Source organism: Electrophorus electricus, chromosome 6 (assembly GCF_041902795.1).
Source record: "Electrophorus electricus isolate QZ-2024a chromosome 6, ASM4190279v1, whole genome shotgun sequence".
NCBI lineage: Eukaryota > Metazoa > Chordata > Actinopteri > Gymnotiformes > Gymnotidae > Electrophorus > Electrophorus electricus.
In genome coordinates, this window is record NC_137502.1 from 22,638,249 (window position 1) to 22,652,371 (window position 14,123).

Below are 14,123 nucleotides of genomic sequence, written 5' to 3' on the forward strand. Positions count from 1 at the left end.
TAGATGTGTATGCCACTTGATTTTATCTTTTACATTTTATATCTGTAGAAGAGTGTGCCAACTTTGACTGCAAAACACCAATAAAAGCTGCTACCACTATGCATGTTTTCCCCCCAAATATCACTGCGTCGTTTACGAGCTCATAATTCAAATAACCCAGTGATATTTGCGAGAAAAACAGAACAGATTTGCAACATTTTTGCTTACCACGTGACATGACATAATGCCATTTTCGAAAGCGCCATTAATTACTGAAAAAAACCCCTTGAAAAACAGGAAAAACCTGAGTGGGAAACCTTGTATGGGCATATGTGTGTGCCACCAAGAACAGAATGGCAACTCGACTTCACTGGTACAATAGCATAACAGCACAACCAAACTAGAACACAAGCACTGCAACAATTAAAAAACATGTACTTTGTAAAATATCATTACTTTCATTAAATTATGATTTTTTTTGGCCACACTTATTATATTTTAATCCGCTGGGTCATTTATTATGAAGTAAACATGAGTTGGGCTACTTCTGCTGCAACTTTTGACAACAGAGCACATGCCTTATAAGTTTAACCTGAGTCTGGATAAAGTTTTACCAGGTAAGGTGAGAGAGGTTTTACCTTGGCTCAGGTTCGGGATAAGACAGAGAAGAAACTGCCACGAAGCTAAACCACGACTCATTGGCCTTGCAGACTCCTTCATACACATCCTTACTCTCACCATTACAGCACACACACACACACACACACACACACAAAATGCAAATATGCACGTATCTGACCCAGTATAACGGACTTACAATCTCACACACCAACCAACAGAAGACACACTGCCGCCTTGCATTCATCCAGTGGCAATCCCACACCATTAATGCCTGGTAACTTCCACAGGCAAATTCATAGTCAGATCTTACAACAGGATAGTGTAGTTCATGAGTGCATTTTCCAATAATAAAATATGCTGTGGTTCTGTTTATGTTGGAATAGCAGAAGATAAATGTAAATAAATTATTAAAGGCAGAAAAGCACCTTGAGTAAAAGATACTGATGGACAGTGTATATAAAACATTCACCGGACAGATATTTTATTGGATAATAAACATTTGCAAAATTTAAATATTACAAAGCACAAAGTAATCCAAGAGAGCAGGGACAGTCTTATTTTAAAAGGCAAATTTTCTGATATACAAAGATGTTCACTTCAAGTGCTTTGCATAATTTTTACAAACCTGAAAAATACATTTTCTTTGTTAAGCTGGTTTTGGAACAAATAACTAAGGCCTTTGACAGACAAAACCAAATCCATCCAGTACACACATCTTCATATTGGCATCTGAGTTTGGAGCTGTCCATTATATAAATTGTTATTTTACATCCATCTATCTCAAAAGTTGCAACAAGGTCCTCAGAAAATGTCACATTTACTCAGTTAAAAAGGAATGATACAGAAGAGTGAAGAGAAGCATTTTTCACATTTATGAATGTATGTAATGGAGCATTGAGTTTGTCTTTATGAGGCATGCATCTCCTGAAGAAACAGCCCACATAAACAAAACCAAACTAAAAGGCATCTAGGTACAGCAATAACAATCAGACACATTTATTACTATCTACAACCACATGGGTAATAAGGTTTTCCAAACAATTCATTAACAAGAAACAACATATTTATAGGTCAAATTTATTTACATGAAGTAAAATAAATCCCTGATGCTTCCCTTAATTTACAATTTTAAAACAGTTGACCACGCAATAGCAAAAACGCACTTAAAAATCATGACACAGCCCGTCGGTCCTGTGTACTGTACGGACTACAGAGGCAGGGATCAGTAATAAAACCACAGACGAGATGGTTAAAAATGCTGCTTCAAGGCTAATCGTCCCCCAAAGTCAAATACATGATTGACCCCATTTCAGCGACAGTCTCAGCATCTACATTTTTTATATATTAAAAAGGCACATCTCTTTTGCCCTTTTGTTTTCATAGGCACAAATGAGCAAAAACTGGAGTCAGCCAGCCAGTCACTGCTGAAGTCCTGGTGCGTCGGAAGCCCCGTCGAGCCGTGGCCTGTTCTCCTGAAGTTAAACTCCCGTTTGCTCTTTGATCCAGGCACGGAATTTGGGGACGGTGCTATAAATGCCAGGCTTGTTCCTGCGGGCACATCCGTCGCCCCAGCTTACCACACCGGCCAGAAACATTCGCCCAGCGGGAATGGAACTGGAAAGGGGGCCACCCGAGTCACCCTGGGGAAACGAATGAAATGGGATGTAACCAAACATGGGCTGGGGAGTGTAAGCATCAGACTGTGGAGGGATGAGAGTGCGAGAGGGAGCGAGAACAACCCACCTGACAGGCATCAACCCCACCAGCTAGGACTCCAGCACACATCATGCGTGAGGTGATCTGTCCGTTCATTAGGGAATTACACACAGTGCTGTTGATGATGCGCACCTCTGCCTTCTGCAACACCATTGCACCAGATCCTGACACACACACACACACACACACACACACACACACACACACACACACACACACACACACACACACACACACACACACACACACACACACACACACACACACACACACACACACACACACACACAGCTTTTATTGTGTACAGCAAATAACTTTAGTGTGCTAGACACATGAGAGCAAAAGCCTGGTCACAAGTTGTTATTACTTTCCTTAGAGATTTAAGAGGATAGGTTGGTGGTATATAGGTGTAGACACAAACAAGATTAATGGGACTATTAATTTAGTATCATTAACTATTAGTTTAATTCTAAGGTTAATTAATCAGTTAATTTCAGCCACAATTAATATCCCAATTATTGCTCTTACTACATGCATTCTTTACAAACCACATTTAACAGTGTAAATATGCCTAGACGCATCAGTGGAGGACATGTGTTCTGATCTTGGGCTTCGGCAGTCTTGGAGCTGTCTGGCACCTCACAGAGTTATATATATGCCAGTTTTAATGATTTCATACGTGCCCCTTTCACTTCCAAACCGAGCCCCTAGGGGGCATCTGCTCACTGTCAAACAAAACTCCTAAATATAACCACAGTCATCCAGAAGCAGCAACCGTGGTTAAGGCATGGTAAGCATGAACGTGAGCCAGTGTGGCCCTCACCTCCCTCCCTGGTGGCGCCCCAGCCTGTGATCCACACCGACTTGCCCACGGGGAACACGTAGGTGGCAGAGGGGAGGCAGATGGGTCGGATGGTGTCGGTGAATTTGACGGGCTGGTCCAGCTCCATCAGAGCGATGTCGAAGTCATAGGTGTATTCGTTGTAACTGGGGTGGCCGATGACCCGTTTAAGGTAGCGCTTCACAGCTTTGTCCAGCTGTTTCTGAGAATGGAGGCCCAGGTAGACCTCCCACGTCCCTGGCTGAGAGAGCCTCCACACACAAAAACAGAAGAATAAACAACAAACAGCAGCAGCAGCCATATCATAACTACAACCACAGTGAAGCAATAGCAAACACATTAACAGGCGCTTACAAGTGAGTCATGGTTAGTGCTGTATATCTGATATAAACATAAATGATTGGCGGGATATTATGCAAGTGTGTGAACCTGACAGTGACTATGAATCAGGAAACTTAATTTCCAGGTGTGATGGAGGTGGAGCTTACTTCATTTTGGGTTCGTCCTGGACGCAGTGAGCTGCAGTCACAAGCCAGCTCTCGCTGATTAATGACGCACCGCACACATGCACAGAGTTCTTGATGTGAAGGCTGACCTGCCAAGGCCACTCCCCCTCTGTTGCATCCTGCCCACCCACTATGCGAGAGGTTTTAATAGGGTGCTTTCCACAGTCTGGAAGGAAACAGGAAGGCAGGGGAGGGGCGGGGCAAGAGAAACGTCATTAATACACCCAGCTAAGAGGCTTCACACAAAAGATAACTACTGGAATCTCCGCCCAAGCCATAAATGTGCCTTACTTCCACAGGTGTTCTCATCAGAACCATCCTCACAGTCGTTCTCGCCATCACACTCTGGGTTCTCCTTAGTTACGCACTGGCCATTCTGGCATTTGTAATTGGTCGCCAGACATGCATGGGTGGACACTGACAAAGCGGGGATACAGAAATAAAATGCGCATTACCATAACCACACCCACAACGATCCACAAGGACTAGTCCTCTTCCAGCGTTTCAAAAGAGAACGCGCAGGCCATGTTTGAGAATTTTTACATGCGAGCGAAATTATTTATTTATTTATTTTTACATACAAAGGCTGTGGGTTTCAGCTCAAGCTGGCATTCTGAATTCTGCTTTTTAATCAATTTAATTGATGCAAATGAACTTACTTCTTCCACAATCAGTTTCGTCCGAATGATCGCCGCAGTCGTCTTTTTGATCACACTTCTGCTTCTCCAAGATACAGACACCATTTGCACATGCAAACTCACCTGCCTTACAAGAGGCTGTAACAAGGAGAGTAAAAAGAAGGCAGGCGGGTGAGAGAAAAACGCCAAGCACACAGCATTCTGTGTGGAATGACACACAGATCCAGCAGGGAAAGGGCTGTAGCTCTGTATAGATGGCTACAGGCAGAAGAGACATGAAGCCAAGCAAGCTGTCTTACCACAGTTCATTTCATCAGTCTTGTCTCCACAGTCATCAACGCCATCACACTTCCAGAACATGGGCTTACACAAACCATTCTTACAGCTGATCATGGTACTGTCACACTCTAAATTAGTAAAGACACACACACACACGCGCACACACACACGCAAATTAATTACACATCCTACTTATGTGCACGTGCATAAGTTGGGAACTGGTCTTGTATTCTGAATACAGTGACATCTATGAATGGCCTCTTTTTGTTGAACAAGCAGGTGACATCTATTGTATGGTATTGTAAATGCTGCATATTGTAAATGCTGGTATTGTAAACGCAATTTATGCTGTATTCTTAAGGGTTTTGCATAGTCAGGACTTACAAGTGCATTTACAGTTCAAATGTCTAATAAAAAGCACTCAGCTAACTCCTGCTGCTCTGTAAAAACCCAGTCACTTATAAGAGGCCAGTAAAGGTTGGCACAACTTTCACAAGGTACTGGACTCTGGTACATTCAGTCTACTGCCTCCAGAGTATGACAGTCATGGATTACAAATTACAAATGACTGAAATACACGGCAGTGCATTATGCACAACTCTAGGTGGGTACCGCTCTAGCATAGGCATATTTAACAAAAAGGGCATTCAATGCATAAATCACATTAGAATAGTGATGATTTGAGCTGAAAGGCCTGCAATGTGTGTGTTAATACACATTATTATTCCAACCCACCACAGGTCCATCTAGACTCACTCCATAAGAATCTGTCCCCTTTCTTTAGGGCCACATGCAGAAATCTCAAACAGGGCCAAGAGGTGGCACTGCCGACTGCATCCTATATGAAATTCTTGTGCGTTATTGAATTTTTGTGAAATCCAGCTGGTTCTGCCTTCTAGCAATAGAGATATGAGTGTGTGTGTGTGTGTGTGTGTGTGAGATCACATTTCCACCAACAAGGTGCTGCTGCTCCTGCCGGAGCCAGAGCAGATTCCCAGGAACAAGTGAACCTTAGAAGAATAGACCTGTATTTCCACTCATTTCTCTCATCGCTGCTCTGTGTGTGTGTGTGTGTGTGTTCTCTCACGGCAGTTCTTTTCATCACTGCTGTCTCCACAGTCATTCCAGCCGTCACAGCGCAGGGCTATGTTGACACAGCGTTTGTTGTTGCACAGGAACTTATCCGGGCAGGCTGAGGGCAAATGTCACAGCATTAGCTGTTTAAGCTGCATTTAGTTCACTCCCTGTGCAGCTAATGATCTAGCACCTGTAACGTATGACATGTACGACAGACGCAGAATAGGCGCCACATGAGCTCCGGATGGTGTCTGCAGGACTCTTACGGTTAGTGGGTTCAAAGGCTGAGTAGGTGGCATTAAAGCCTCTGTCCACGTGTGATGCGTCAGAGTAGAACACTATAGTCATTTGGTTTGAGTTACTGGTCTTCACTGTGTTAGAAGGCAGGTCACCACACAATCTGTAGACAAACAGAAGCACATGCACACACACAAAAAAAACAGTGTCAATTCTCAATACCTCATTATGTCACAAATGGGATCTTAGTAACACTGCGAAAATCCAGCAGAAGGCATCATCACTCACTTTTCATCATTGACCTGGACATAATCCTTCAGACAGGAGTTTGGCATACCCACAGACATCATGAATTTGGAGAAAACCAGCTTCACATGCATATTAGCTGGAACCTTCAAGATGGAAAAATGAAATGTTAATCCACCCACTGAAGTCATGACATAACTGGATAACATAAGTCATAACTGGATATTAATGAAGGTTTGAGAGCCTGTCTCACCTGGATGGTCCACTCACACTTGATCAGGGGAGGGTAATAGTTGGGGTAGTTGGGAGATTTTAAGGTTCCAGACATTCCACTCAAAGCTCCACCACAAGTTGTCGCTGTATGCAGAGAGAACAAGGACAGGGCAAGTTTTAAAAGGGACTAAGGACTGTCCAGCTCTAAGGTGTTGCAAGGCTTGCCTGAATCCCACCCCAACACCTCACCCAGTCCTGTACTGGTAGATTATTTAACTATTACTTTGAGACATTTTGCCAGCATTTAAAAAAAATGTTTCTATCAAATGCTTCAGGATATGATGATGCAGCCACAATGAGTTCTGAATTTTGATTCTAGAAGATATATATTTGTCTGGACCAGTTTCTAAGAAGTGTTCTAGAAAATACTCTTAGCCATTTGCTAGAGTAGATCCCTGGCCCAGTTCCATAGATAACTTCTCCACCCATGCCCTACACACCTTTCCTGAGCATCCAAGGCCACCTCCCTATCAGTTTCCTGGACCACTTCCCTTGACCAGTTCTCTAGCGTAGTTTGCTATCAGAGTCCTAGACTGATTACCTAGCTCAGTCAAAGACCAATTCCCTAGCCCAGTTCTCCTCTGTACCTTTAGAGTTGGCCTTTGCCACCTGAGATGCAAATGCTCTGAAGCCAGGATAATTGCCCTCCTCGTTGGTAACCAGGGTGATCAGCATCACATTTCCCGAAGAGAGGAAGCTGAGAAAACTATTCTGGTTGTATATTCCACATTGCCTGTTTAAAAAAAAAATAAAAAATTCAACAACAGTGCTAGACATCTGTTTGACTCAGCAATAATGCTTTATGTTTCTGTGTATTCATATTCATCTTCTTGTATTATAACCAGATGGTGCTACATTCATAAGAAAATTGATAAACAAGACCTCATATCAAGCATAAGAGGAAAGAGTGTCAATCCTATCAATCAACTGCCCTAGAAGACAGCTAAACTTACACCAGTTCTCTTCCTACCTTAATTCCACACCAGGTCTTCATATGTTGCGCTTTAGCTAGTTCTCGGAATTTTTAACTTTTGATATCTTTATACCTCATCATTTAACATGCCTAGATGTTTTTTTCCATTACATATTAGATCACACAGTGAACATGAATCTAACCTTTCGCAGACTCTTAAAACATTTAGGAAAGACCCCATCAGTCTCCACTTACTCAGCCATGAGGCGACTCTCGATGGGGGCCAGCGAGTCATACACCTTCACAGAGTCGTTCTGGCAGTTTGCCTCCAGGCGGAAGGTGCTGAAGTTCAGAATGATGACGCTGCCTGGGTCAGCTCGTAGCTGCCACTGCACTGCTGTGTTTGATGGGTACGGGTAGTTGGGAAACCCTGGCGAATCGATCACCTGTGACTGGTCTGACACGAGGCGGGTGCTGTACCTCTGAAACGCTGCGAAGAGAGGTGCCAATTCAGCCACTACAAAACACCGTCTTGCTTCATTACAGACACCTGCCCATGATGCACGTAAATCAGCACCGATTCAAAGAAAAAATAAGCGAAACTCACAAGCCTTTGAGAACATGCGTGAATCCACAGCTGTCAACAGAAAAGGCCGCAATGAGTGAAGCCCAGGATAGTAAAGCCATCATATTCTCAGCTCATCATTCTTAGTGATTAATGGGAGTTTCGACAATTATTGCATTGTACCTGAAGTCACTATGCTGTCAAAGACCAGGCTTCCTTGCAGATTTGAGGAGCGCTGCTGTTTGCTTATAATGTCGTTTATGGTGCTCATGGTAGAATCCACAGTAGCCTCCTGGGAAGCTGGGACATGGAACTCGGACAGATAATATGCCATTACGCTGCCCTCACTGAGGACAGCACACGGCATGGGGAGACAAACAAACCAACATGATCAACATTAAGAATGAACGCATCTACATGCAAATGGTTGTACAGTACAAGATAAACACTAGAAAAAGGCTGAGGTTGTCTTTTAATATGTTCTATTAGTTGTGCAATAACATAATATTTGAATAGTATAGTTGTCTAATGGCTTGTACAAGTGAGTTCACTTTACCAGTCCAATAACTGTACCTGAAGGCTTGTACGGTAGAGTCAACATAAAACTTATGCAATGGTGGAGTCTTGGAGTAGATGTTTCTCAACTACAGATGTAAAAACAAAAACAGCAATGAAAAAAGAAACTGATCTTAGAGATCTGACACTGAGCATAAAGTGGCTTAGAGATGTGACCCTGAGCTTAACTGATCGTAGGTTATGCTCAGCGACTGATCTCCATCTTGGAGATGTGACCCTGAGCTTAACTGATCGTAGGTTATGCTCAGCGACTGATCTCCATCTTGGAGATGTGACCCTGAGCTTAACTGATCGTAGGTTATGCTCAGCGACTGATCTCCATCTTGGAGATGTGACCCTGAGCTTAACTGATCGTAGGTTATGCTCAGCGACTGATCTCCATCTTGGAGATGTGACCCTGAGCTTAACTGATCGTAGGTTATGCTCAGCGACTGATCTCCATCTTGGAGATGTGACCCTGAGCTTAACTGATCGTAGGTTATGCTCAGCGACTGATCTCCATCTTAGAGATGTGACCCTGAGCTTAACTGATCGTAGGTTATGCTCAGCGACTGATCTCCATCTTGGAGATGTGACCCTGAGCTTAACTGATCGTAGGTTATGCTCAGCGACTGATCTCCATCTTGGAGATGTGACCCTGAGCTTAACTGATCGTAGGTTATGCTCAGCGACTGATCTCCATCTTGGAGATGTGACCCTGAGCTTAACTGATCGTAGGTTATGCTCAGCGACTGATCTCCATCTTGGAGATGTGACCCTGAGCTTAACTGATCGTAGGTTATGCTCAGCGACTGATCTCCATCTTGGAGATGTGACCCTGAGCTTAACTGATCGTAGGTTATGCTCAGCGACTGATCTCCATCTTGGAGATGTGACCCTGAGCTTAACTGATCGTAGGTTATGCTCAGCGACTGATCTCCATCTTGGAGATCTGACCCTGAGCTTAACTGATCGTAGGTTATGCTCAGCGACTGATCTCCATCTTAGAGATGTGACCCTGAGCTTAACTGATCGTAGGTTATGCTCAGCGACTGATCTCCATCTTAGAGATGTGACCCTGAGCTTAACTGATCGTAGGTTATGCTCAGCGACTGATCTCCATCTTAGAGATGTGACCCTGAGCTTAACTGATCGTAGGTTATGCTCAGCGACTGATCTCCATCTTAGAGATGTGACCCTGAGCTTAACTGATCGTAGGTTATGCTCAGCGACTGATCTCCATCTTGGAGATCTGACACTGAGCTTAACTGATCGTAGGTTATGCTCAGCGACTGATCTCCATCTTGGAGATCTGACACTGAGCTTAACTGATCGTAGGTTATGCTCAGCGACTGATCTCCATCTTGGAGATCTGACACTGAGCTTAACTGATCGTAGGTTATGCTCAGCGACTGATCTCCATCTTGGAGATCTGACACTGAGCTTAACTGATCGTAGGTTATACTCAGCGACTGATCTCTATCTTAGAGATCTGACACTGGCTCTTACCTGAGTTGCTACCTGTTTTGCCAGGGCCTTAAACTGCGTGCTGTTGGGGTTGTCATAAGCATTGTCAAACACCTGATTTGTGATGTGCATAGCGCCACTGTACATCTTCATCTTCATCTTCGAATCCCTACGGTCTACAAGACCACAAATGAGATGAGATGAACAACAATGCACACTATTCACAGATATATTGCAAATATTTTTTTACACACATTTTTTAGATAACGATAGACTCTGCTAGTTTCGGCTCCATTATGAACACAGTGTTCATAATGAAAATATGGGTGGTGTATAGAAGCTTACAGTGGAAATGCCACACCATCAGGCCGATCATCAAAGCCAGGACGGCCGTGAAGACCACCAGGCCAATGATGCTGCCCACCTTCCCTGGGCGACGCTTCTTCTCTAGCTTCTTGGAGTCTGATGCTGGCAGGAACATGACTTCCTTCTCCCAGTCCTTGTCCTGAACGAGTGAGCGACAGAACCAACACAGGAACCAGTCTAAATTTACACTGGCTTTGCTCAGTATCTTAGTGCACTTGCTGCTTTATGGCTGTTCAATTTCTAACTAATAAATCCCATCAGTAATGGCTGAAGGTCATTTCCACACTTCCACAGCAAAACCAATAAGTAGTCGATCAGAAGAAAAACTACTCAAAGTACTGAACCCTAGAGCTTTACAGGGAACACTACAGCAGAGACAACCTGTATTTTTCTTCCTCCTGCTGCAGTTAGGCTTCAGTTTTAGCACCATTAGGACAAACAGAGTGAATGAGAATAGCTGCCGGAGGACCAGCGACTGGCTGGCACATTCCCTGCGGCGAGGAGCGCGTCAGGAGGCAGGCAGCGAGGGCACTTTATCCTGCGGCTGAAGAGCGTGTGAGGAAGAGCTGGGAAAGCAGCACATATGAGAGTTAAACTGGCCAATTGGTGGATTTGTCCCATTCGAATTTAAAGACCACCCCACCCCTCCACAACAAACAAATAAACAAACTAAATTAAGGAATAAATCTGAACAACTAGCAGCCCTGAGCATTTTTTTTACACTGAGCTAAAAGGAAAATATATGAAAATATTTATTATTATTGTTATTAATATTATTAGTAATAGTAGTAGCAGCAGCAGTAATAGTCCTACTAGTAGTGATATAAAAATATTAATTTTGTGATATAGATATCTAAAATTTCTTCACACTTCTATCTCCTCTTGGAATTCTAGAGTTATACACATTACAGCTGCCAAATGTATAGTACAGCTGAGCTGTTAACGAGCTTAATTACTCTGGGTCATCTGTCACGCTATAATCACAGTACATCCTTATCTAGTTGTTTTCTTTTGCTTTTCACAACTGTTTCAACAACGTGACAAACAGTATCACAGTGTGGTAGAACAGAATGACTTGTGTCTTAGTCAGATGACTGCTTCCAACAGTTTCACTCCATAACTTCCTGGTCCCCCCCCTTCAGCTATGACTCAAGCATAAACAGAAATAGTCACAGATGAAAGACTGTATCCTCATGTTACTGTATCAGGACCAAGTCAAATAGATATCAATCCAAACTGTCCACTGTTTATGATGTTACAAAATGGTAACTCAAATCTGATTTGTGCCATGACCACAGAAACAATTAAATAAACAATTAAAACATGGTTTTGGTCCTCATCACTGTGTTTAGCTTGTCAGATTCAGTCAAATGAGTACAACTACACTATTTAATTTAAGTAAAAATTATATAAAATTAAAATGACAAAAACCTTTTAAAATTTCACTTCTGTTTGAAGAGCAAAAATACATAAAACCAGGTAAGGTAATATGTGGGGCAGATTAGCATAATTAACAAATAATTTACCATCTAAAGGGTTCTGTTGCAAAGGTATATAGGCGGAGTATTACTAGCACCTATAAACACTAGACACAATACGAATATCCAATTAACTAACTGCACCAAAGTTAACAAACTAATGTCATTACAAAGTCATACTTGTTTTATGCTTCACAGTGAACCAGAAAACATCTCCACTGCCTGTGAAACGAATATGACATTAACTAACTACTTCTCTTCAGTAGTGCACCAAAACACCCCGAAAATGAACTCACATTTCAGTACAAGAGAAGAATTCCCAGGTCCATGCCTGTGGCTTACAGCATGCCACAACAGACTAAAGGAATGTTTACATCACACACACACACACACACACACACACACACACACACACACACACACACACACACACACACACACACACACACTGATGCCACAGTGCAAGTCTATGACACTAACAAAATCTGCTGAGAAGAGCAACCGAGCTCACAGTGTTATAATTAATCGATCATAATTAAAAGAGCCCATAGTGAATGTCCATAATGTTATTGATACAATACACAGGAGAAAGAGAAAAGCCACCAGCCCGTTAGAGCTCAACAGCTGAGCTTGACCTCCTATCTGATAAGGCTGAGTAGTAGAGATGGAGCAGTTCTATACTCCCTCATAATATACTTAGAAATATTATTCATATAAATCAAAATGAAGGACATTTCAAACAGAGGTTGTGCAAGGATACAAATAAACATCCTGGTTATCTCTCTCTCTCTCATTATTTATATATATATATATATATATATATATATATATATATATATATATATATATATATAAATAATATATATATACATACATACAAACACACACAAAAATATATATCCATGTATATGCACTCTTACATATACATTTCCAGAGAAACAAGACCTTCAAATCTTGTGTATTACTTCACTACACTTTTGAATCTCTCTATTGAATATCTCCACATTTTACTACACTGTACAGTACACACTGCAGTTACTCACCTGGAATAATCTTTACATTTTCATATCTCCATCCAAGAACTCAAAACATTTTATTTGATGCATAAATACCTGTGTGCTGTGGACCCCGCTTTAAAATATCTAAAAGTATTTTACTTATAAGTTCTCTGAAAATGAAAGTAGCAATTGGTACAACTTATGTCTACTATATAAATATAGATCATAATTGTAATTATGGCAAAAAATAAAAAATAAACAAAACAAAAACAAATATATGGAGTGAGGAGCGTGGTTTGTAAATATTTATTGTGTTATAAACTGCTCAACATTGTTATTTATCATTTTTGTTTATAGTAGACAGCACTGTGAAGTGGGTTTCATTTCCACCTAACTTCTAACACACACACACACACACACACACACACACACACACACACACATACACATACATACATACACATACATACATACACATACACATACACACACATACACATACATACACATACATACATACATACATACATACATAGTGTGACCCACTAGAGAGGAAAAAACACAGAAACGCAAAGTGATGTTGAGGCCTACCGAAGAACTGGGGTTGTACCGCATTCCTGAATCCATCGGGTCCATAACTTTAAGACACCGTAAAAAATAAATTGGTGACTTGGACTTTGTGTTTCTTGCTGCGTTTTACGCCTTAGGTTTCAGTGCTCTTGGCAAATTCCACATCGAGTAAAACCAGTCTGCCAAGCAGCTTTGGTGTTTGTTGTCCACGGCAGGTGCAACCACAAAACAAGTAAAAAACAAAAGTCGACGTCAGATAAATATAATTTCTTTAAAGTAAGTGCAGTGGGTATAAAAACTGTAAACGTATCCAATCAACAAGCAAACACACAAGACGACTAAAAAAAAGTAATTGTATTCACAGACACAGGGTACCGTGTGTCGAAAGGAAAAAAAACCCGAGTCAGGTTAACAAACAATAGGTGTGTTCCTCCAAAGACGGAAATGTGGAAATGACGTTTTCGCTGCAGCTAGGGCTGCTCCTCTACGTGAGCACCCTCAAGTGACTGACGTTACAAACCTGACGGGTTTTTTTGCGTAATAATAGTGTTTTCTTCAACTAATTAATATCTCAATAGAGATTAAGGAAGATCGGTCCCCTGAAAGTAAACTGACAGAAAAGTAGCCTGCAATAAGTTGTTTGATCATTTCTAATAACTTAATAGTCATCTAAATAAAAATAGGCTAATTAAATGTTTATATATATATATATATATATATATATATATATATATATATATATATATATATATATATATATATATATATAGAGAGAGAGAGAGAGAGAGAGAGAGAGAG

The 14,123-nt window shown here is 41.7% G+C and overlaps 1 protein-coding gene across 1 annotated transcript; it reads right to left on the reverse strand.

Moving 5' to 3' along the window:
* Nucleotides 1-1,064: 1,064 nt before the first annotated feature.
* st14a (ST14 transmembrane serine protease matriptase a) lies at nucleotides 1,065-13,758 on the reverse strand. Its single transcript, XM_027023667.3, has 19 exons — nucleotides 13,347-13,758; nucleotides 10,259-10,418; nucleotides 9,956-10,089; nucleotides 8,465-8,535; nucleotides 8,075-8,238; nucleotides 7,934-7,963; nucleotides 7,582-7,816; nucleotides 7,001-7,146; nucleotides 6,394-6,497; nucleotides 6,183-6,286; nucleotides 5,924-6,057; nucleotides 5,668-5,772; nucleotides 4,601-4,708; nucleotides 4,323-4,439; nucleotides 3,955-4,080; nucleotides 3,646-3,829; nucleotides 3,140-3,408; nucleotides 2,344-2,480; nucleotides 1,065-2,240 (listed from the first exon to the last, which is right to left on the reverse strand). Exons 1-19 carry the CDS (start codon nucleotides 13,389-13,391, stop codon nucleotides 2,079-2,081), a joined length of 2,535 nt encoding a protein of 844 aa, XP_026879468.2. The 5' UTR covers nucleotides 13,392-13,758; the 3' UTR covers nucleotides 1,065-2,078.
* Between the last annotated feature and the right edge of the window lie 365 nt (nucleotides 13,759-14,123).